General features: G+C 43.0%; 1 protein-coding gene across 3 annotated transcripts; it reads left to right on the top strand.

Moving 5' to 3' along the window:
• The first annotated feature begins 925 nt into the window (after window positions 1-925).
• On the top strand, window positions 926-20,426 carry PSMG2 (proteasome assembly chaperone 2). Of its 3 annotated transcripts, none has more exons than XM_030552713.1 (7): window positions 934-1,166; window positions 2,457-2,628; window positions 9,113-9,171; window positions 12,896-13,014; window positions 15,419-15,592; window positions 18,029-18,149; window positions 19,186-20,426. In XM_030552713.1, the coding sequence occupies exons 1-7, from the start codon at window positions 1,107-1,109 to the stop codon at window positions 19,276-19,278; spliced, it is 798 nt and encodes a 265-aa protein (XP_030408573.1). In that variant the 5' UTR covers window positions 934-1,106; the 3' UTR covers window positions 19,279-20,426. The 3 variants fall into 3 exon arrangements, with proteins under 3 accessions (XP_030408574.1, XP_030408573.1, XP_030408575.1); XM_030552715.1 differs by having other exon boundaries at window positions 935-1,166; window positions 19,183-20,425; XM_030552714.1 differs by lacking the exons at window positions 18,029-18,149; window positions 19,186-20,426 and adding an exon at window positions 17,406-18,022 and having other exon boundaries at window positions 926-1,166.
• Window positions 20,427-21,657: the final 1,231 nt, after the last annotated feature.

Raw genomic sequence — 21,657 nt, 5'->3', positions numbered from 1 at the left:
CACGGAGAGCCGCGAACAACGATCCTGCGCCATCTGGACAGGTGAGTAATCTGATCTTAGATATTCGACTTCAGCTACGTTATTCACGTAGCTGAAGTTGCGTATCTAAGATCGATTTCCCTCCCCCCCAGTCTGGACCAGCCCTGTGAGAGGGGAAATAAAAAAGTCCCTTGGCTTCCCCCACCCCCGTTTTTTTGCCACACACTGGGGTCTCAGACCACCGGGGTAACTGTTAACCCTTCTGTCCCTGCATGTGCCGGGGTTTGCCATCTGTCACGCTCTGGCAACGCCTCACCCCTTGACACGGCTGCCCAGAGAATTCAGGGAGTCTGGGGTTTTCGGCGGTGGAGGTCCTTCCACTTCGGGTCTTCAGGGCATTTTGGCTGCGGGTCTCAGTGCGAGTGAAGGACCCGCCGCCGAACTGCCGCCAAAGACCTGGAGCGGAAGGAACCCTTGCTGCTGAATTGCCGCCGAAGACCGGGAGCAGAAGCAGCTTCGGGTCTTTGGCAGTGGGTCCATCACCACTTGATCTGTGTGTGTTCGGTGGCACTGAAGGACCTGCTGCAGAAGACCCGCCAAAAACTCTCATGGGGGGGCCCCTGCGGCAAATTGCCCCAACCCCAGGCTGCCCTGCCCCTAAGCTTAACTCTGGTTCCTTCCCCCCATCCCTGATTTCGCCCCTCATCCCCTGTCCTAACCCTGCCCCCAGCTGCTCTCCTTGAGCAGACCATGGCCACCCCCTCCACCTATTTGCCCCCTTGGCCCCTTTTTAATCTCTCTGAAAAGCCGTCAGCAGAACCTTATGTCTCCTAAAGGCAGGGTGAAGGGCAGTGGCTTCAGCAGATGTTACTGAGCATGCTCAGTTTGTGTGAGCCTGGAGCACACCCTCAGTAGCACGTTCCCAGAGAGAGCAGTTTCCCACACCCACACGCATTTGCAGGAGCCCTACGGGGGGCGGGACAGGCGATTACAGAGGGCGCCTAACTCCTCTCTCTGCCTCGCCCAGACGTCAGGCAAATGCGCCGCGAAGCGGAAGGGCCCCGCCGGAGGACGGACGCACACGCACACGCACACGCACACGCACAGCACCGGTCCCTCCCGGCGCGATGTTTGTACCCTGCGGCAGTTCCGCTCCTCCGGACTTCGAAGGCTTCACGCTCCTGCTGGTAACAAGCTCCCCCACCCCACCCGCTTTCCCGTGTCCCAGCCAAGGCCGAGCGCCTCGCGGCTCTAGCAGGTTCCAGCGCCGGGGCCTCCCTATCCGCGCGTGGTCCCGGGAAGGGAAACTCCGCCCCACCCATCCCCGGGGCAAGCGGGTGATGCAGACCGGCGTGGCCGAGCCCCGGGTTCCAGCGGACGCGCCGCGTTGGCTCTCGCTGCCCGGCGGCGGGTGTCTGGGGAGGCGGCCGAGAAGTGACCCGGCCGCCGCGCTCGCTCGCTGTCGGCTGCCCCCGCTGAGCTGGGTAACAATCGGCTGTGCCGTGACTCTGTAGTAACCTGGGGGGAGGAGGGTGTCGCTGGTTACCCCTTCTCCCCCTCCTGCGCACAGTACACGGGCTTAACTGTAGGGATGCGAGTCATGTTAAGCACCGTGTACCTGTTTGCAGGATGGGGGCCATGGTAGGTGCTATATATTCAAAATCCTGTCGCTTTCGGGAGTGCCACATACAATTTCCAAAGCCATCCATAGCTGAGCTTGGTGTAGTTTTCTTAATTAAGCTTTTTTTTCTACTAGCAAAACCATTGTTCATTGTTTGCCATGCTAAGGCTAATCTTTATGGGTAATAGAGGCAGTATGTTGTTTTTTTTCAGTAGTGCACATCTTGTAATGCAGTACTGATCTATTAGCATAGGAATGAAATATGGAAGATACCTGCCTTCCAATATGTAAAAGGAAGCTTCAGCTTTTCATATCCCATTTTAAAAATATTGGGTAAGAGGGTAGTAATTTGAGCATACACTTAAATATTTAAGTTGTTGTGTTTTATTTTATTAATTTGACTACTACACATGGTTGTGTCATCTCAGAAGTCACAATTGAATGTATAAAAACTGTAATATCAAAATAGCCAATAGATGTCACAAGGTGTTAATCATTTCTTTATTAGGTCTTAAATAATATTTTCATGATCTGTCTAGCAAAAAATTAATGCCTCAAATTTGTAAACACTTATCAACATGCTTAATTTTATATTGAAATGGGACTATTCTCAGATGTGAAGTTAAGTATAAGTGGTTGCAGGATCTAAACTAAAGTTTGCATTAGTAAAGCTGTTCACAAATTAGCTTTTTTTAAAAATCTAATGGCAAGGGCTTACTCTTCAGTGTTTGTGATTAGTCTAATTAGGAGAAGAATTCAGATAACTTCATTTCTGAATTCAATTTTTTTTTACTGTAATTCAGGATATAGAACACAAATGTGTTGTTTTAATGCTAAGAATCTTCTGTTCTTTCAGCCAGCTGTATCAGTTGGGAATGTTGGCCAACTGGCGGTAGATCTAGTTATTTTTACCCTTGACATGCCTAAAGTTGGTTACTTCTATACTGATTGCTTGGTGCCAATGGTTGGGAATAATCCATATGCAACAGCAGAAGAAAACTCAACAGAGTTGAGTATAAATGCTGAAGGTATGTACTAAAAGTGTATTTCTAGTGTTCCAAAACTATGTCTCAAATGTTCAGTTGTTCATTGCATGTTTGGGGCCCTAAACAGAGAGACTCCAGTGGAAATGGAGCTCCATGTGGGTGAAGGGGGTACACCAATGTTATGTTCACTGTAGGATTGGGATTGTAGTTTCCTTTTAAAGCTAGCTTGTGCTGAAACAGAAAACTACATTGTTGAAATGATATAGTATGTGCCTTTTTATTTAGCTAAATTACTGTTCCAATCCACTTTCCAGACCAAAATAGCCACATTCCCATTCTTAATTTGCTTAAGTGAACCACTTTAAATGAGGAGCTGTACAAGAACTCTTATGACTTATCACTAGGTCTGCAGGTTTATCAGGTGAGGTAGCAATGTTAACCTAAAAATATATTGCTCAGTGATAATTCTAAGGAAGTTAGCCTTGACATGAAGGACTGAAAACTTTCATCCAAGTCCTCATCAGTGTTGTCTCTCTCCACCGATGGGTATATTGTGATGCAGACAAGTATCAGCATGACACTTCCACACCTCTGTACAAAGCAGGCTGCTGGCCAAACCTTTGCAAGATGATGAGCATCTGACCTTTGCAGACAAGCATTTGCGTAGTTAAAGGATAGATCAAGTGTGCATAGTATTTCTCACACATCTGGTACATTCAATCCATCCTATAAGGCTTGTCTAGGCCCAATAGGAGAGGATAAGTTGTGGATGCGCTTGATCATCCCAGAGCCATTCCATTACTTATCAAGAGGGAAAATTGTTAGCAGGTATAAATGCAGTCCTTGTTGGTGGCAATTTTTCTCCGTTTGTCTGCTTCTTGGAAAACATCCCCCATTTGAAGACCAACATTAAGTAATTTTGGTCTTCAAATGGTAAATGTGGCATATGAACACGTCCAGTGTGTTTGACCTCATCAGTGACTCTCTCAGCTGTTCTGAGAACCTACAGAAGGAAGAAGGAGTTCTTCAGAAGCTGAATTAAATGCCTTCCAGTAAGATAAAGTGGTTTTTCCAGCCAAGCTTCAAGTAGTGTCACATCCTGAAAGAGTGGGAACCTGACAGTGTGGCAGCTTTTAATGGTCCGAGAGAAAGATATATCTCTGAGGAATATAGAAGAATTCTGTTCCCTAGCAGCAGGCACAAAAAAACCAGAATTTTGTGGAATAGTTGGGCAGTCTCTCTCAGAGAGAACATTTGTTTTGTGCAAAAATCCATAGTTTAATAGCATCTCTTTTTGTGGCACTGCTGGCGTGCAAGATAAATTTTAGTGTCAGCTTCCTCATGGGAACTATAAAGAAAAGCCTCAGAACAGTGCCAGACAGCAGTTTCACTACACCGTATAATGATTTTTTGAGCAATTCTTTGCCTGCTGGAGCGTTTATAACTGCAAGGCATGCAGTTAACTCATCCTTTGTTTGAATATGAGATGATAGCTTATTCAGCCTGATGTTGGAGATGATTTATGTACTGGATAGGTGCAATACCTTGGAGCCTTCTCTGTCTGGAAATATTTTTAATTGATTTATCTGCATATGTGTCAAACACAAGGTGGACTTAGTCATAGGTCAAGAATTTTCTCTGTAACCTCATAATGAAGTGTTAAGCCAAATCTCATCAGGTATTAATGGTTTCTGGTTTGTCAAGAGCTTATATATTAGCAAAACCATCTCTGATTGCTATTCTGAAAGGCCTCTACTGGCAAAAGGTACTGGTCACATTTTCAGGTGCTGGGTGAGGAACAACATGAAGAATGCACATTAGTTTGCTTTTTGCGTGGCACATATGCATTGTTCCATCACATTCAAACAGATTGTGGTACCATGGGTAACTTGTACTTTATCAGCTGCACTAGGAATTTGTTATGGATTTTGGAATTAATTGTGAAACCAACAGCCACTTGTAGTGATAACTATGCAGCATATGCATGATCTGTCATGTATATGTTGGAAACCTGCCTGTAGACATGCAGAGTCACCCCTTCGGTGCCTCCTGCTGGTGACTCCTGGGAATTAGCTCTTTTCCAGCCAGGAGCACCCTCTGCAGGCTGGTGATCCGCCTGTCCTCTTGGCCCCTGTGTCCCTCCCTGGACCTCGTGGCCCTTTTAATTGGGGTGCTGCGCCCTGGCTGTCCCCCACCAATCTGGGTCTCTCCTCCCAGGTGAACCCCCAACCCACTATTACCGCTTTGCCTCAGTTTTGGCTACAGCCCAGTCTCCATCTAGCCCCAATTCACTGGGGCAGACAGCAGTATCAACCACTCATCATAGGCAAAAGGGTTTGGACCTGCTGCCTTTGCCTATCCCTTGGGCTTCCTGCTGCAACCCCAGGTACCTCTTGGCCTTATGCTAGGCCACAGCCTGGGGCTTTCCAGGCAGGAGCTCCCTTGCTTCTCTGCCTTTCCCCAGCACTGCTCACTCAGATACCCTGTGTCTAGCTCCCTGCAGCCAGGCCCTTCTCCCTCTACAGGCAGAGGGAGACTGCCTGGGCCTCTGGCTCACAGCCTTTTATAGGGGCCAGCTGAGCCTGATTGGAGCATGGCCACAGCTGAGCCTACTTTCTTCAATCATCCCCGTCAGGTTCCCTTCTTATGACCCTTTGACCTCACTCCTGTCCCTGTTCTTCTATTAGTTGTCCCCCGAACTCAGTGGGTTCTGTGGTCCTGTGGGTCCTCCCCTTAGACTGGGGGGGATCCTTTAGCAGTGGGCGGGCTTTGCCCGCCCACTTCCCAGACACCCAATAGATACTTTCTCAATCAGCCCAGGCTTCTTGCCCCAGCCACAGCCCTGTCCTGGGCTGTTTCAAGCCCCGCAGAGCAGGAGCAGGTAATCACTCAGCTACACTGCCTTTCACTCAAGCACTCCTACATGAGTCTTTGTGATAAAATGGCAGCCTTGTGCCCCACTTGCTTACTGTAATACTGAGTGGTGCTGAAGTCACTGCAACCACCAGTGCACTACTTAAAGTAGCAATACAGGTCTGGGAATATTTTTTTTTTTTGTTAGCAGCAGCTTTGGATTCTTGAAACACCCACATACTGCAGGACAAAATGATTTTCTTTAAAAATGTAGCAGTTGCAGACAGTCTTCACATTACTGTTGACATCAGTGCTTTCTTTTGCTTTGGATAGTTCCTTGTCTTTGGCAGCTTTGAAGGATATGCGCTATGATTTATTTCTGTGGACAGGATTGCTAAAAACTGCATCCATATCCCACAGTTCCACTTCAGTAAGTGGTTTAAGAGCCTTTTTGAGTAACATTTGTTCCTCTTCAATCATGTTTGAAGCACGTTTCTCTGTAATTAGTCTCTGCAGCAACCATCACTAACATCTTCCCACTCATAAAAGCAATGGTTTCCAAACCATGGATTGCACCCCAAAATGGAGTCGCACCATCAGCAGATGAGTTATGGGTCCAGTTGGCCATGCTGTCTGCCCCCAGTGTTTCCATACCTGGTCCACGAATGCTGCACCAGGACGCTGTCACTTAGCTACAAAATGGCAGCCTCCTCATGGCATGACCTTCAACATATGGTGCTTGTGAGGTCATGTTATGTGGAGGCTGCCATTTGGTAGATCAAAACAGCCTCCTGGTGTTTGTGGAGCAGATACAGATAGGTTGGCTGTGCAGATGACAATTGGGCCATTTGCATCATCCAGCTATGCAAGCATCCAGCTCAGGGATCTGAATGCAGAAGATCCTTACCTGTGGGCAGCAGCCTTATCAACAGAGGTCCTCTGTGCATGAGCTGGTGGGAGTCTATGCTAGCCTTTCCTGTGATAGGATTCTGCAGTGGCTTGTAAAGTCCATACGGTAGGGCCCATATCTTCCTTTATGGCAACCTGAGTACTCCATTGGCACTCAATAAAGAATCATTGTAAGTCACTGTTTCTCTATTGCCCTAGGATCACCACGCAGGGCCTTCTTACGTCCTGGCTTCCTTTGCTTAACAGTGAATTCCTCTTTGATTTGTCATAAGAGGCACAATGGACTCATTTTTACACTGAACACCTGCCTCAGCCTCAAGCAGTGACTCTGGTGTTGCTGTTATGAACAAAAAACAGGAATTCAAGAAATGTGCTTGCAAATATGATGTGGCTTTCTTTGATTTGATTATAGCTTCACCAGAATTTTGGTCAAGAACAAAGAAAGGCCAAAATGTCTGCTATGGTACACAGTGTTATCTAGTGAAAGCATGACACCTAATAAAGTTAAATTACACTTGGAAACTCTTCACTAAGAGCATATAATAAAACGAAGGTAACTTTCCTAGTGCTGGAAAAAAGAACTTTTGCATCAGCAAGTGCAATTCAAGAGAGCCATGTCCGTCTCTGAGCAAGCTCAGAAAGCACCATTTGAGGTGAATTACCATATCTCTCAGTCCAAGAAGCCTCACAAAATGGGGTAGTTTGGATTTTTCCCAACTGCAATCAATATGGTGAACATATGTTGGGAAACTACAAATAAACTCAAAGCCATACCACTCTCCAACAACACAGTGAAGTGAAGGATTGAGGTGATAGCAGCAGATCAGGAAAACACACTGGTCAAGCATCTGAAAAACATGGATGCTTTTGCTCTTCAAGTGATGTGAGCACTGAGGGCTGTGATGCACATTTCTTGATTTTAGTGAAATACACATGGGAAGGTGCAATTCTCTAAGTCACTGTGTTCTGTCTCCCTCTTTCCAATCATGAGATGGCACAAGGAATGTTCAAGTGTCCTGTGGGGCTACATGTAAGACAAAAATACTGTGTGATTAAAGTGTGGGCTTTTGCACAGATGGAGCTTTGTCTATGGCAGAAAACACAGCAGGTCTGCATGCCTTGATAAAGTTACACCGTCTGCTGTATGGAGTCATTGCAGCAGTCTCAGAGAACAAGTGGTATCTACAACTCTGAGTCCAGAGCTATGTGATGTTTTGCAGCTGATCTCCTTTGTTATGAAGAAGAGAGATCACTTGACCATTTCCTGTTAGGTTCACTCCCTCTGGGGCACCTGGCATTGGCCACTGTCAGAAGACAGGATACTGGGCTAGGTGGACCTTCGGTCTGACCCAGTACAGCCGTTCTTATGAACTACATCAAGACTCAGTCTCTTTGCACGTCTGTTTGCAAAACTTGGTGAAGAAATAGGGTCTGATTATGATGCGGTCTTATTCTACAGTGAAGCTCTTTGGCTGTCATAAGAACCTAAGAACCTAACAGGCAGTGATCAAGTGATCTCTCTCTCCTGTCATCTGTCTCCATCCTCTGACAAACAGAGACTAGGGACACCATTCCTTACCCATCCAGTTTTCTTTTAAAGGCTGTTATAGTCCTAGCCTTCACAACCTCCTCAGGTAAAGAGTTCTACAAGTTGACTGTGTGTTGCGTGAAGAACTTCCTTGTATTTGTTTTAAACCTGGTGCCTATTAATTTCATTTGGTGACTCCTAGTTCTTGTATTATGGGAACAAGTAAATAATGTTTCCTTATCCACTTTCTCTACATCACTCATGATTTTATATACCTCTATCATATCCCCCCTTGTGTCCTCTTTTCCAAGCTGAAGAGGCCTAGCCTCTTTAATCTCTCCTCATATGGGACCCATTCCAAACTCATCATCATTTTACTTGCACTTTTCTGAACCTTTTCTAGTGCCAGTATATCTTTTTCGAGATGAGGAGACCACATCTGTACACAGTATTCGAGATGTGGGCATACCATAGATTTATATAAGGGCAATAATTTATTCTCAGTCTTATATTCTATCCCCTCTTTAAATCATTAAAAATCATTAGGAATCATTAATGTCAAGAGGAAAAGTACTTGGATGATTTTTTTTTTTTTTTAAACAGAGAGCTGTGTATCTGTGCAATAGACTGCAAAAAGGATAAATTTAGCTTTCTGTGTGACCAAAGGAAGATGTGCTTATATCACCAACATATTAAGGGAAACTAAATGAATTGAATACAGGTCTGCAAGGAAAAAACACCCACATCCTTCATCTGAATGATGTGAATCACAGGATTCATGAGAAAATTATTCTTCCAGGCAACAATCTATTGAAGACAACCTATGAATCCTTCCTGCAGCTTTGCCCCTTGGAAGAGGCTGCTGGTGTCAAAAGCTCTCTTACCATTTCACCAAACTCTGGTTCCAAATGCTTAGCTAGTAACTTCCACCAGTTCAGTGGTTTGATTTTCTTTAAAACTTCAGCGCCAAACGTATTGAATTTATTTTAATAAATTATTGAATATTTTTATTTAGTTTAAATAATTATACTAAAGTTAGGCCTTAGCAATGATTATCATGATTTTAAATACCTTTTTCTATTTCAAAGTCTAATTTAAATCAAATCTGATTTACATTAATTTTGATTTAGAATATCCTTTTGTATCCACTGTTATAAATCATATTAATCTGAAGATGTCTAACTCTACATTATGCACTTGTTTTCTCTTTACACAACTTTTCGTTGTTTTTTGCAGTATATTCTTTACCTTCTAAGAAGCTTGTGGTTCTCCAGATCAGATCACCGTTTGTAAGGGTATGTATGTTATTGGTTGTTCCCACTGAATCTGTTGAAAGCTGAATAAGAAAAATGTTCATATCCAAATTCTTTAGCAGTCAAGATTCATGTTAACCATCTTATGAAATAAACCCAAAAGTAACTCCAGCTGGAGAAAGTTTCCAGTACAGAAAATCACTTCTTTAAAACAACTCTAAAAATTGTTTCTGGCAAGGCTTCTATCCAGCAAATATATAAAATAATGGGAAATAAGCTGGAATCAAAATCTTTCTAAACTGTTGTAACTAGTAAGATGCTTAACAAATACAGTTGAAAATTGCCATTAATTACCTAATGGTTTATCTACTGTTTGAATTAAACTCTGGTTGTGGACTGCTGAGAAAACACAAATTGGACTTAATCATACGATAGGTGCATGATGTATATTATTTAGTTATTGTCACTTGGATAGTGGCAGTATTTAATCCATTTATTTTTGGAAAATATCTCCTTATAATTAAGGCTACATTTTAGTGACGGGTATTTTTAGTAAAAATCAGACAGGCCATGGGCAGGAAACAATAATTCGTGGCCTGTGACCCATCCATTATTTGTACTATATACCCCCTGACTAAATCTGCAAGGCAGGAGGGTGCTGGCAGGCGCCCTACTTGGCTCTGTGCCTCCCTGGAAGCAGCAACATCTTCCTCCTTCTGCTCTTAAGCAGAGGCATGGCCAGGCAGCTCTGTGTGCTGCCTCTGCCCTGAGCACCGGCTCCGCAGCGCCCATTGGCCGGGAACTGCAGCGAATGGGAGCTAGAGAGGTAGCGTGCAGTCCCCTGGCCTTACCTCCACCTAGGAGCTGAGGGCTGTCATCGCTTTCAGGGAGCACCCCTCAAGTTAAGGACTGCCCAGAGCCCTCACCCCCTCCTGTGCCCCAGCCCTGAGCCCTCCTCCAACACCCAAACTCCTGCTGCTGGTGGGTGTGGTGGCCCGAGACTGCCCCAGCAGGGGGTGGTGCAGCTGGCTCTGGGATTGCCTGAGCTGCTCAGGCGGCCTCCAGGCCAGCTGCACCGGCTGCTGCAGAAGTCCTGGAAAGTCCCAGAATCAGTGACCTCTGTGACAAACTTGCAGCCTTACTTGTAATTAGTGCATACTTGTGCTGTTTATCTCTAAAATAAATTTATTTCTGCTGTCAAAATGATTGAGCTGTTTCTCAGGATTCTTCATCTACCTCAGAACTGAGGCTATAATGTGAAATGAGAAATTCATATTGTTGTATACTTGCTATGTAGAGAAAGTGATTGCCATTAATGCCAGCATTTACCATACCAGAGTAACTGAGCACAATTTTTGGCAAGTTGAAGTGTATGGGTTATTAAAAACCTTCAAAATTTACAGTCTAGCTGTAGTAGATTTATGATGGGTTGGACCCCCTTTTGGGATGCCACTTTATGTAATGGGGTTTCACTGAGCCGCTCCTGCTCTACCATCCTGGATTCCCTCTCCGTTTGGTGAATTAGGCTCTCTGGTTTCTTGCAGCACACACACATAGGTAGGGCTACACCCAGCTGCAGACAGATGGAAGTCAGCTTTGTGTGAGAGGATTCACCCAGCACTCACATGCACACCCCTTTGTGGAATAAACTCAAAATAATACTGTCTTGTGCTGTATAGAAAAATCTGCACAGCACCCTCTCCCTCAGTGTGAAGAGAGAGGTGCACAGCTTTTTGCCCTACCCCCCCTTAAAAATTGCACAAACTGCGTTTAATAATAAACACATTTAACAACTATAAAAGGCAGCTTTTAAGTGATTGTAAGGGACAGCAAACCAAACAAAGCAGATTACTGAGCAAATTAAACGCCCATACTAAGCTTAACATCTTAAAGAGACTGGTTTCAATAAATAATTTCGCACCCTAAATGGAATTTTAAGCTATTAGTAGAGTTTATCTAGCTTACAGTTCCAGTTATTTATTCTTACAGACTGGACCCTTCTCAGTTAGGACTCAGCCCTGCCTTTCCCCTCAAGTTAGTTCTTTTGTCCCTTCATGAGTGACAGAGTTATGTTACCAGTCTGCCTGGGGTGTCAGGTGATTAGGCTGAGGCTGCAGAATTTTTAGGGAGGAGATGACAGAGCACACTAAGTGTTTGAGTTATAAAGCTTTATTGATAAAATAATAGCAGAAAGTGATGAGGGCTCCCCATGTCACTCAGAGGAAGGAAGAAAGCGTTAGTGGCCCAAGCCCTAGCCCACTTTTATACTCTCTCATGCTCTACCCAAGGCTGGCCAGGCCTGGGTGTAATGTTAGATGATGATGGGGGAAGGGCAGATGGGCCTAGATTGGTTAAGGTCCACTGTTGATTTCCAAATTGCTCCAGCTCTCAGGAGGGGTTTTTGGGGGTGTTCCGTTCTGCGACCGCCGTTCCTGATGCTTTTTGTACCAGTCCAAACCGGCTTTCTGTGGTGTTTTTTTTTCCACTTTCCCAAAACACAGTGGCTTGAGGGATGCTAAGCTCTGCATTCCGCCACCCCCCACCTGCCTCCCCCCTCCCCACCCAGTCATCTCACCTGTGTTTTCCATCTCTGCAGCCCTGGTTCAGTGGACTTTTTCTTTTCCTGTGGCTGGGTGAAAGATAAACATCGCTGCAGACTTTTTGTCTAGCGCTGTGATCTTGGACTGGGACCAGCGTTGTCTTGTTGGACTGAGCTTGCTAGCTACAGTGTTGAGTTAACCCATTCTGCTCTCTTCCTTCTTCCCTCTTTGGCCTCTTGCAGCCTCCAAAGGAATCTTTCATTCCACACTCACACATTTGATCCTTCCCAAAATGCCCTGCAATGCTTGCAACACAGTTAGTAATATACAATGAATATGCAATGCTGATTTTCCTTCCCATGGGACCCTTTGAAGGAGGGAGTCTTTGGGCCTGTGACATATGTACTTTTAGTAGTCTTTCTTCTGGGGTAGGAAATGGAGGAGTGTCTAGAGTAACCTCCTCCCTAGCCTTAAAAGGGGTTTACCTAAGACAGGAAACCTTTGTTTGATCCCCATCCTCGTACAGAGGAAAAGAGCCAGCAGCGTCCAAGGTGCTTTTTTCTATCAGGTGACAGTACCACTTGACCTGGTAGTGTCACAGCTATGTCCCAGAATGCTTCTCAGGAAGGAGAGAAATTAGCATCTTCATGGTCTTATTGTTTCTTCCTAGTGGCCCATCAAGACTGTGATGGCTGGTTGTCTCCCAAATACACACACAGTTGTAATAGTCAATTTTCCTATGTAACAAAAACTTTAGATACAGAAATTATACATGCATACAAATTGGAAAATCACATTCAGTAAATCATAACCTTTCCAATGATGTGCTTTATGCAAGATGACTCATGTAAGATCTTAGTTATACCATATTCATACCATAACCATATTTCTATGAAGAATATGGGGTTTAATGTCACAAGATTTACCACTAGGAGGTGGATGAGGCTTTTAGATACTAGTGTATGAAAATAGCTGGTAAATGTTGACTTGATTCATAATCATAAGCAGTGTAGTTAAGCTTGGTTCCATCCTTAACCTTCCATTTAAAAACTGTATTCTAAAATAAAGACTTAACAAGCATAAGGAAAATCTAGTTTTAGTTAAATGAATGATCTTGCATCATCCCGAAACATTAAAAGCATTACAAACCATAACAATTGTAGCTTTGTCATTTCTTAAATACCTAATCTATCATTCTGCTTTTTCTCCTCCATCTTGATATAAAGAACAAATATAGGTCATTCTGTCAAACACTGCTTTCTTGGGTGAAAAGCAGTAGATGTGCCAAAGTCATTCTTCTATCAAGCAGCCATGCATATCAGTGTGATGATCAGCAGCTTCATGGGTATGTTCATATGCATGCTTTAAGGAATGTAATATTTCTGTTCTTTTCCATAAAGTTAACTGACATGTTTTCCATTTAGCATAGGTTCTATTATTTTAAGTACAGTTGATATGGGTCCTTTTGCTTAGCTCTGTGTGTACATGTTGTGCAAACTTATTAGGGCTGTCAAGTGATTAAAAAAATTAATCGTGATATTAATCACAGTTGCACTCAAACTGTTAAACAATATTAGAATACCATTTAAATAATTTTGGGGTTTTCTATATTTTCAAATATAGGGTCAGGGCTAGGGGTTCGGGGTTTCAGCCCTGCTATGGGCTTTAGCCCCCCTTATGGTGTGGGGCTTCAGCCCCAGGCTTCAAGCTGCTCCCCCCCCCCCCGGGGTTTCAGCGCAGTGCAGGACTCAGGGCTTCAGTCCCCTCTTGAGGCGTGGGGCTGGGGCTGCTCCAGGCCCAGCTGCTGCCTGGGAAGCTGCAGATGATGCTTCAGCCCCCCCACTACTGATGCCTCCTGCCCCATCCACAGGTATGCGATGAACACATTAAAGAAATTAATGGGTTAATTTTGCTTTCAGTTAATTGAAGGCATTAACTGAAATTAACTGCCCACCTTATTTAATATGTATGAATTAGAACTGTAAAGGGATGCTTTTAGGTTATAGTTAAAACTGAATTTTAGTTTGCATCTCATTTTCTCGTGGCTGTATTTTTTTTTTCACATTACAGCTTGGATAATAGATGACTCAGATTAATCCTCAGTTACTGTTAACTTTTGATCAGTTTAAGCTTCTGCTGTTTTACATTAGCAGGACATTGCAATGTTAAGCTTACAAATAATCCAGGGTAATGTTAATTCTCTTAAAAATAAGCATTTTTCAGGGATTGAGGGCATCACAATCTACGATTAAAAATGTGACATCACTGTTTTTGCAGAAGACCTACTGTTATTTCAGTTAAACAAGACTTAAGTGTCTCAAGAGTCTTGAGGTCTATAAATATTTATCAGTATGATGGGGGTAGTCTGCCCCTTAAGGGTACTAGGTGCTATGGGTTCAGCCCATCCCATCATAGTGTGGCCCTCTAAAATTGTGAAAGGTTCTATATCTGTGTATAATTGAGAAAAAAGGCTGAAGAGATACAGATAGAGAGGAAGCGTGTGAGGGAATGAGGGGTGTTTGGGAGGAAGTCCTGTCACTGTCTTTAAGAGCCTGGGGCCTGGAGATTTTACAGAGTGGGTGGGTCAAGGTTGCTATAGTCTTACCCAACTGCTGCCTCCTCCCTCATAGCAGGGAGACAGCAGCAGGAAAAGACTGGCCTGTTGAACCTTCTGAGTTGAAGAACTAATTGAGGAGAAGGAGCCAGCTGAAGGAGAAGCTGGTTGAGGAAAGCCGAGGACTCCTGACCTAAGGAGTGCTGTAATAACTGCCTGAATTACCCAGCTCCAAGAGGAGAGTATGGGGCTCCTGCCACAAGGGGAGAAACTAGGACTGTTTGTTTGATGTATATATCCTGTTCCATGAGGAGAGCAAGGGGCTCTGAGTTTTGGGAGAGACAGAGGGATTGGCTACCTTACAATGCCAGGTCTAAGAAGGTGACTGAGCAGAACCTGTCTTCTGAACAAGGGCAAGAGCTGATTGGGACTCTTAAATGGACCTATAGTGGGGTGAAAGTGGCACAACAATGAGTTACTTTGTGGAAAGACTTAATAAATCAGACCCCCCCAAAGGGGATACATGTTTTGAAGCAGGTTAATCAGGGAGTCTGATTTAAAGAAACTGGGGCAGGCAAGTGCTGAGTGCAATTACCCAGCAGGTCAGAGATGATGCAGGGGTAGAGTTGGTCAGTGAACATTTAAGTGCCAACCCTGCCTCTAAAGTGTAAGCTTGGGAATCACCTGATTGGAATTGACATGAGCAATCACTTGAACAAGAAAAAACATTTACTAACCTTCTCCTATCTTCTCTTTGAGATGTTGCTCATGTCCATTTCAATACCCACTTGCCTAACACTGTCAGAGTAGCTGGCAAGAAGGAACTGAGGGGGTGGCAGGTTGGCACCTACCTATATAGACGGCCATGAAGGTGGGCACCCAGGCTGACCCAAAGGATACTGTTGGGGGAAAAATTTTCTGGCTGCTGAGCATGCGGCTTGCACACACCTGATTGGAATTGACATGAGCAATCACTAGAAGAATATTTACTTCCAAAATGTGCCATTGTATGTTGCAGATTGCTGATCAGCTTATCTTTTGCAACCTCAGATTAGCCTGTGGGTTTGACTTATGGAAGAAAGCAATTCCTGTTCTCTTTCATTACCAGGTTGAGGCCTTAGAAGATTAGTTACCTTTCACACAAGTAACCTATATTACTATTTACAGTATTCTTGCATTTTATGATTTATTCCAGTACGCCACTACGATACTTACTCTCACCTGCTATTCAAAAAACAGCTGGAGAGCTAATGCAAAGGCTAAACTGGAAAGAGATGGAAAAAGTCGCTGCTTACCCAGGAGTAAATGATACAGACATGGTACTACGTATTCCTGGAGGTGGCATCACAACATTATTATTCAGTGAGAGGTGGGTGAGCTGGCTGATGTTAAAGGGAACCATAGTAAGATGTTAGAAGTCCCTGTTTTTATTACCCAGCTACAATCTACTTTTGCCTGTTTAGTCAGATCCCATGAAAAATGACCATTGTCTTTTCGTGGGATGCTGTGTATATTAGTAATGGTATTCTTCAGAAAAACCTGTAGGAGTAGAACAGGAGATGGTCATCCCCAGAACAAACCCATGATTGAGAGAAGATTTACATGATGTATAAAAACGCTAGCAAAATAGAGCTGCAGCACAGTAGCTAACAGTCTGCCTTTCATATCTTTTTGAGGGGGCTGGAGGGGAGAAGGAGGAAGGCAGCAATCAAGATCATAACTGAAACACTTGCCTATTTGATAATTAAGACCAGTCTTCTACCATACATACTTTAACGTATTTAAGCGCCAAATTAATGCAGAAATTATATCAAAATAAGATCCAAAAAACTTGACTTGTTTGAGTTTGGTCCATAACAGAGAGACAGGTTGAGCTAAACAGCTTCTGTAAAGATACTTGCTTTCATGATGATCGAAAACATTCCCAATGATATGCTGTCTTTAGAGAATAAAATCCTAAAACTTGATATTTTTGAGTCTTTGGCTTCAGGGCCAGCAGACAGTTTTTTAAAACAAAAAATGCATTTGGGTAAAAGATGCTAAAAGCAAGTCTGAGTTTCAAGAATTTGACCATATAACTCGCTCAGCATGGTAAGCTTAACAACTTTTGCAATGAAGTGTCTTAAATTATTTTGTGCCAAGTACAAGAATTTACTACTTTCTTAGCAAATGTTGCCTTTCAGCCCATCTGAACTTTAGCCTTGATGAGGGTTAAAAATCTTGGCCTGTTCATTGATGAATGTATTATGTGGATCATGGAAGCACAGAGAAGCACCTATCAAGATTTAGACCTTATTTCACTAGGTGCTGAATAAACACAAAGTAAAAGAGACAATCCCTGCCTTAAAGCTTACGATCTAAATTTGATGCCACAAGGGAGGAGATGAGAAAGGAAATGGGTATCGAGAGGGTATGTGATTTGACCTAGTTCACGCAGCAAGTCAGTGGGAGAGCTGGGCCTAGCATCCAAACTTGTTGACTTCCAGTTTACAGGTCTGTGTACACCTTGCTGCCTTTCAAAGACAGTCTGACATTTTATGCACCACATACTCTGTAATCACATGCTTCACAAAGCTTAGGCTGAAGATTCAGTGTCTCTGCTTTTATCAGGCTATTATTTTTAATGACCTTCTCAATCCTGAAACTTGAATTGGGTTTAAGCTATTTGTTTTTGTGTTTTTCTTTTTTTGGGGATGGGGAAAAGGTGAATTTAATTTATTGATTTAGGATCAACTTTCATATCTCTTTAAATTTGCCATTTCAAATGGGAAATATTTATTTGAACAGTGTCTTCAGTTGTTCAAATACACATTTCATTGAGTATCTCATTCTTCCTTTATGGTGTTAAAGAAAGTAAGATAGTTGTTCTTCTACCCCATGACTAGAAGGTCACTGTCTGCCAGTTCTGAAACATTTTGTTACAATAAAACTTGGGTTAGAAAACAGTGTAATTCCAGGCTGGAAATACTTATTGTATTTGTAATGAATCACTCATTAGAAATGATTGCTGTCTGAATTACTAATACTTCAGTACAAGCTCCCAGTATGGTGGGTGTTTTCCCTCTGCAGGCATGAGGCATACCTTTGTTCATTTTGAAACTGCAGTGAAACTCCTAGGCTAAATATTGAGAGGCAGCTTCCAAACTGGATTATAATTAGAAGTTTTCTATTTTCCCCCTCAGGCTTATATCAGATGGAGCTCTATCCTGGTCCCCAATATCAAGCTACATCCATCCCAAGAATGCGTATTTGTTAACTCAGTAGTTATACTCCCATCAGCCTTTCCTTAATTAGCCAGATCTGATCCTCTTCCTTATCTTATTCTGTCCCTCTTGATTTCCTTTCTATGCCCTTCCTTTTATCTTCAGTAAATTATCCCCACCTATATTTATCTGGTTCCAGCAGCTATTCCCTGATTTAGCTGCCCATATTCAAGTCCTACCTTCTTCCATAGTGTGGAGGCACTGGTTTTGCAATGTGCATATAACCGGTCCACTTTTCAGCGTTTGTAGTACATGAAGAGATTCAGGGGCAATATCAAAGGAATCTGTATGAATGCCCAAGTAGCATTACCAAAATAGCAAAGTAGCTGTGTAGCAGTTCATAAGCAGTACTCCCACAACACAGGATTTGTGCCCCCCAAAAAGTTAAGACCAGTTTGTTGGCTTTCAGAGGGCAAACAAAAAACCTGGATTTTTTTAAATCAGTGGACTGCTTCTTTTTATGTCTAAGACTAAAAACTGATAAATTAATCACAGGGGGGGAGTTTTGTGCCAATTGAAAATCTGACCAATGTCTGTTCCAGTTGTTCAAATGGAATTCAAATGGCAGTTCTGTTGAAATTCTGCTCAGAGGGGGACAACATCCCTGATGCACTGGCTCTCGTTAACTACCTTAATGAATGGCTCCAGTTAGTTAAAAGTGAAGTAAGTACTCTTTCAGCTTAAGTTTTTGTTTTTAGCTCTTACTGTTTTCATTGCAGTAGCTCAAAATTAGATTCCTTCCCCTTTGTGAACTTGACAAACTTGTCAGTTGCGGTTGCATGCCAGAATAGGTGTTTTTTTCTTCCAAGGTTTAGTGGAAGCAAACTCAAACCCAATATATAGGGCCCTACCAAATTCATCATCCAGTTTGGTCAATTTCATGGCCATAGAATTTAAAAAATTGTTAAGTGTTATAATTGCAGCTGTTTCAATTTGAAACTTCACAATGTTGTAATTATAGGGGTCCTAACCCATAAAGGAGTTGTGGGGGAGGGAGGGGGTGGCAGCAATACAGCTGTTGGCAGTACTGCCTTCAGAGCTGGGGCAGCAGCAGCAGCAGCACTACAAAAGTAAGGGTGGCATGGTATGGGATTGACACCCTTGCATCTGCATGGCTGCTGGCTGGGGCACTGCCTTCAGAGTTGGGCACCCAGCCAAAAGCTGCTGCTCTCTGGCTGCCTAGTTCTGAAGGCAGCAAAGTAGTAAGGGTGGCAATATCATGACCTCCCCCACAACTAACCTTGCAATGCCCCTGAAACTCCCTTTTGGTTCAGGGCCCTCAGTTTGAGAAATGTTGGTCTCCCTTGAGAAATCTGTATAGTGTAGGGTAAAAGCACACCAAACCAGGGTTGAGAGTTAAATCCTTTAGGTGACCATTTAGGGATTGGGGACAAAAATCTAGCTGGGGATTGGTCCTGCATTAAGCAGGGAGTTCAACTAGATGACCTCCTGAGGCTCCCCTCCAACCCTGATGATATTCTAAGACCAGATTTCACAGTCTGACATTTCATGCTTGAAAAGAACATTACTGTGGTGGGATGGAGTTATGCTCCTGTTTGTTTTACAGGTATGTAAAATGCTGCAGTCTAGTACAGTTCTGTTACTAAATATCCCCCCCAGGGAAATGGGAAAAGCAGACTTGCCATCTGTACTGAATGTAAATCCAAAATTTGTAAATGTATTGTTCTTTAACCAGCAGAACAGCGCTGCCCCAGCTACTCCTTCACAATGGAAAATACCACATTCTTGGAGATTACTCTTTGGAAGTGGCCTTCCACCTGCACTCTTCTGATTAATCTGGTGTTATATAAAATCTGTAACCTCCCTCTAAAGACTAACAGACTATGTTGTTGCTTGTCATTCACTAACATGTAACTTGAATATCCTCTATTTATGCAAACATTTCCTTTGATACAACATGAATATCACAATTAATGTAGGTCTCACTCTGACCAAAGAAGTGTATGGTATGTATAGAAGTTTCTTTAGTATCTTGTAGTGACTTTTTTCCTAATAAAATATTGTTTAAAAAAAAAGTTTTTTTTCCTTTAGAGGGTTAATGACACCGTTTAGTATCCTGCTCACCCACCATTGCCATGAAGGTAACAAACTTTGATCCCTAGGAATTGCTGTGTGTGAGTCTAGCTTGAAGTCAGAGACCCTTTCTCCCCCCCCCCCATCTTCCTGGCAGTCTGAGAGCAAGCTGCAAGTGCAGTGGTCCCCAACTGTTGTGGCCAGTAGCACATTCATCTTTTCAAAAGAGTGGGTGAGTGCAAACAATTTTTCAAGGCTTGTTTTGTATTTGTACATTAAATACAAAAAACATTACCTGATATATGAATCAATAAGGTAAAGGGTAATTTTATATGTAAAAAGTATTAATTATTCAGCAATTACTCTTTCATCTACCTCTAAGAAAAATTGAGTTTACAAAATAGTTTATTTTAAAAAAAAGTAAAACATTCTTAAACTGCTGGTCCAAATATTTATTCTTACTTCAACATTGAATGAAGTCTGTAGCCCTAGATTTCTGTCCCCAGCAGGCATGGGGCCATGGGTTCTCTCCAGCTTCAAAGCCAGAGAGAAGCCATGGCCCTGTACTGGCTGGGGACAGAGAACACCAGCACCTACAGCCTGCTACATGTAGAGTAATACAGGCATGAAAGAAAACTGCTAGTGTTGTTAAGTGGCAAATTATTGGTTTCATTTACTATAAGATAGCTGCAGTGTTTAAACAACTGATGCCTTTAAAAACAATGAGATTTGTACAGTAATGTCTGAAGATTTAAGCTAGTTCACTTTTCTCACAGTGTTTTTAGAATTATCTAGAAATCAGTCTACAAATAAATGTTCCATAAGGGAGATGGCTCAGGGCTTAAGAGGAGGGTAGCCATCACCTTCAGCCCCCAACTAAAACCTCTCCAGCACATCAAAGACCTACAGCCTATCCTGAAAGATGATTCCTCACTCTCACAGATCTTGAGACAGAGACTGGTCCTAGCTTACAGACAGTCCCCCAAGCTGAAGCAAATACTCACCAGCAACCACACACCATGGAACAAACACACTAACCCAGGAACCTATCCTTGCAACAAAGCCTGATGCCCCCTGTCCACATATCTATTCGAGTAACACCATCATAGGACCTAATCACATCAACCACACCGTCAGGAGCTCGTTCACCTGCACTTCTACCAATGTGATGTGCCAGCAATGCCCCTCTGCCATGTACATTGGCCAAACCAGTCTCTTTGCAAAAGAATAAATGGACACAAAATTGGACATCAGGAATCATAACATTCAGGAACCAGTAGGAAAACACTTCAGCTTCTCTGGCTACGCAGTAACAGATTTAAAGGTGGCAATTTTGCAACAGAAAATCTTCAAAAACAGACTCCAAGGAGAAACTGCTGACCTTGAATTAATATGCAAACTAGATTCTATCAACTTAATCTTCAATAGAGACTGGGAATGACTGAGCCATTACACACATTAAATCTATTTCCCTGTGTTAAAGTATCCTCACACCCTGTCAAACTGTCATAAATGGGCTATTACTACACAAGTTTTTTTTCCTCCTGCTGACAATAGCTCATCTTAATTAACCTCTTAGAGTGGGTAGGGCAACTCCCACCTTTTCAAGTTCTCTGTATGTATATATATCTCCTCACTATATGTTCCATTCTATGCATCCGATGAAGTGGGCTGTAGCCCATGAAAGTTTATACTCAAATAAATTTGTTGATATCTTAGACACTACCAGTTGTTTATACTAACCATGTAGTGATCCTTCAGGAAGAAAAGCACTATCTATAACTTTTGTAGGGAGCAGCTCATCCCTAGCTGAACATTATGCAAGTTTAAGGACTTACCTGTGTAAAGGTGGGATAGGGGTACAACTTGAGTATTTAGCAATCTACTTAACTGAAGGCACAAACATAGTCCCATTTAAAATAAACAGTACTCACAAACTTAAGAACTTCGTTGGATCTTGGCCTGAGGGCTCATCCCTTGCAGGGCTGAATTGAAAATCAAAGTAAAAAATGCTGAGCTAGATTAGAGACCTGGTTCCTGTGGTTGGGACCCAGAGTAACTTGAATAAAGATACTGGAGGCACATCAGATTTACACCAAGCTGCAAAACTTTAAGGAACCAGAATGCTTAATTGGGA

This window comes from Gopherus evgoodei, chromosome 2 (assembly GCF_007399415.2).
Source record: "Gopherus evgoodei ecotype Sinaloan lineage chromosome 2, rGopEvg1_v1.p, whole genome shotgun sequence".
NCBI lineage: Eukaryota > Metazoa > Chordata > Testudines > Testudinidae > Gopherus > Gopherus evgoodei.
This window is presented reverse-complemented; position numbering and strand designations above follow the sequence as displayed.

Excerpts from the sequence above, each read along its gene's own strand:
- PSMG2 (XM_030552715.1), top strand. The coding sequence starts at position 1,107 with ATGTTTGTACCCTGCGGCAGTTCCGCTCCTCCGGACTTCGAAGGCTTC. Across the intron at positions 1,167-2,456 it reads AAGGCTTCACGCTCCTGCTG|CCAGCTGTATCAGTTGGGAA; the intron begins GTAACAAGCTCC and ends CTGTTCTTTCAG. Across the intron at positions 9,172-12,895 it reads TCAGATCACCGTTTGTAAGG|AACAAATATAGGTCATTCTG; the intron begins GTATGTATGTTA and ends CTTGATATAAAG.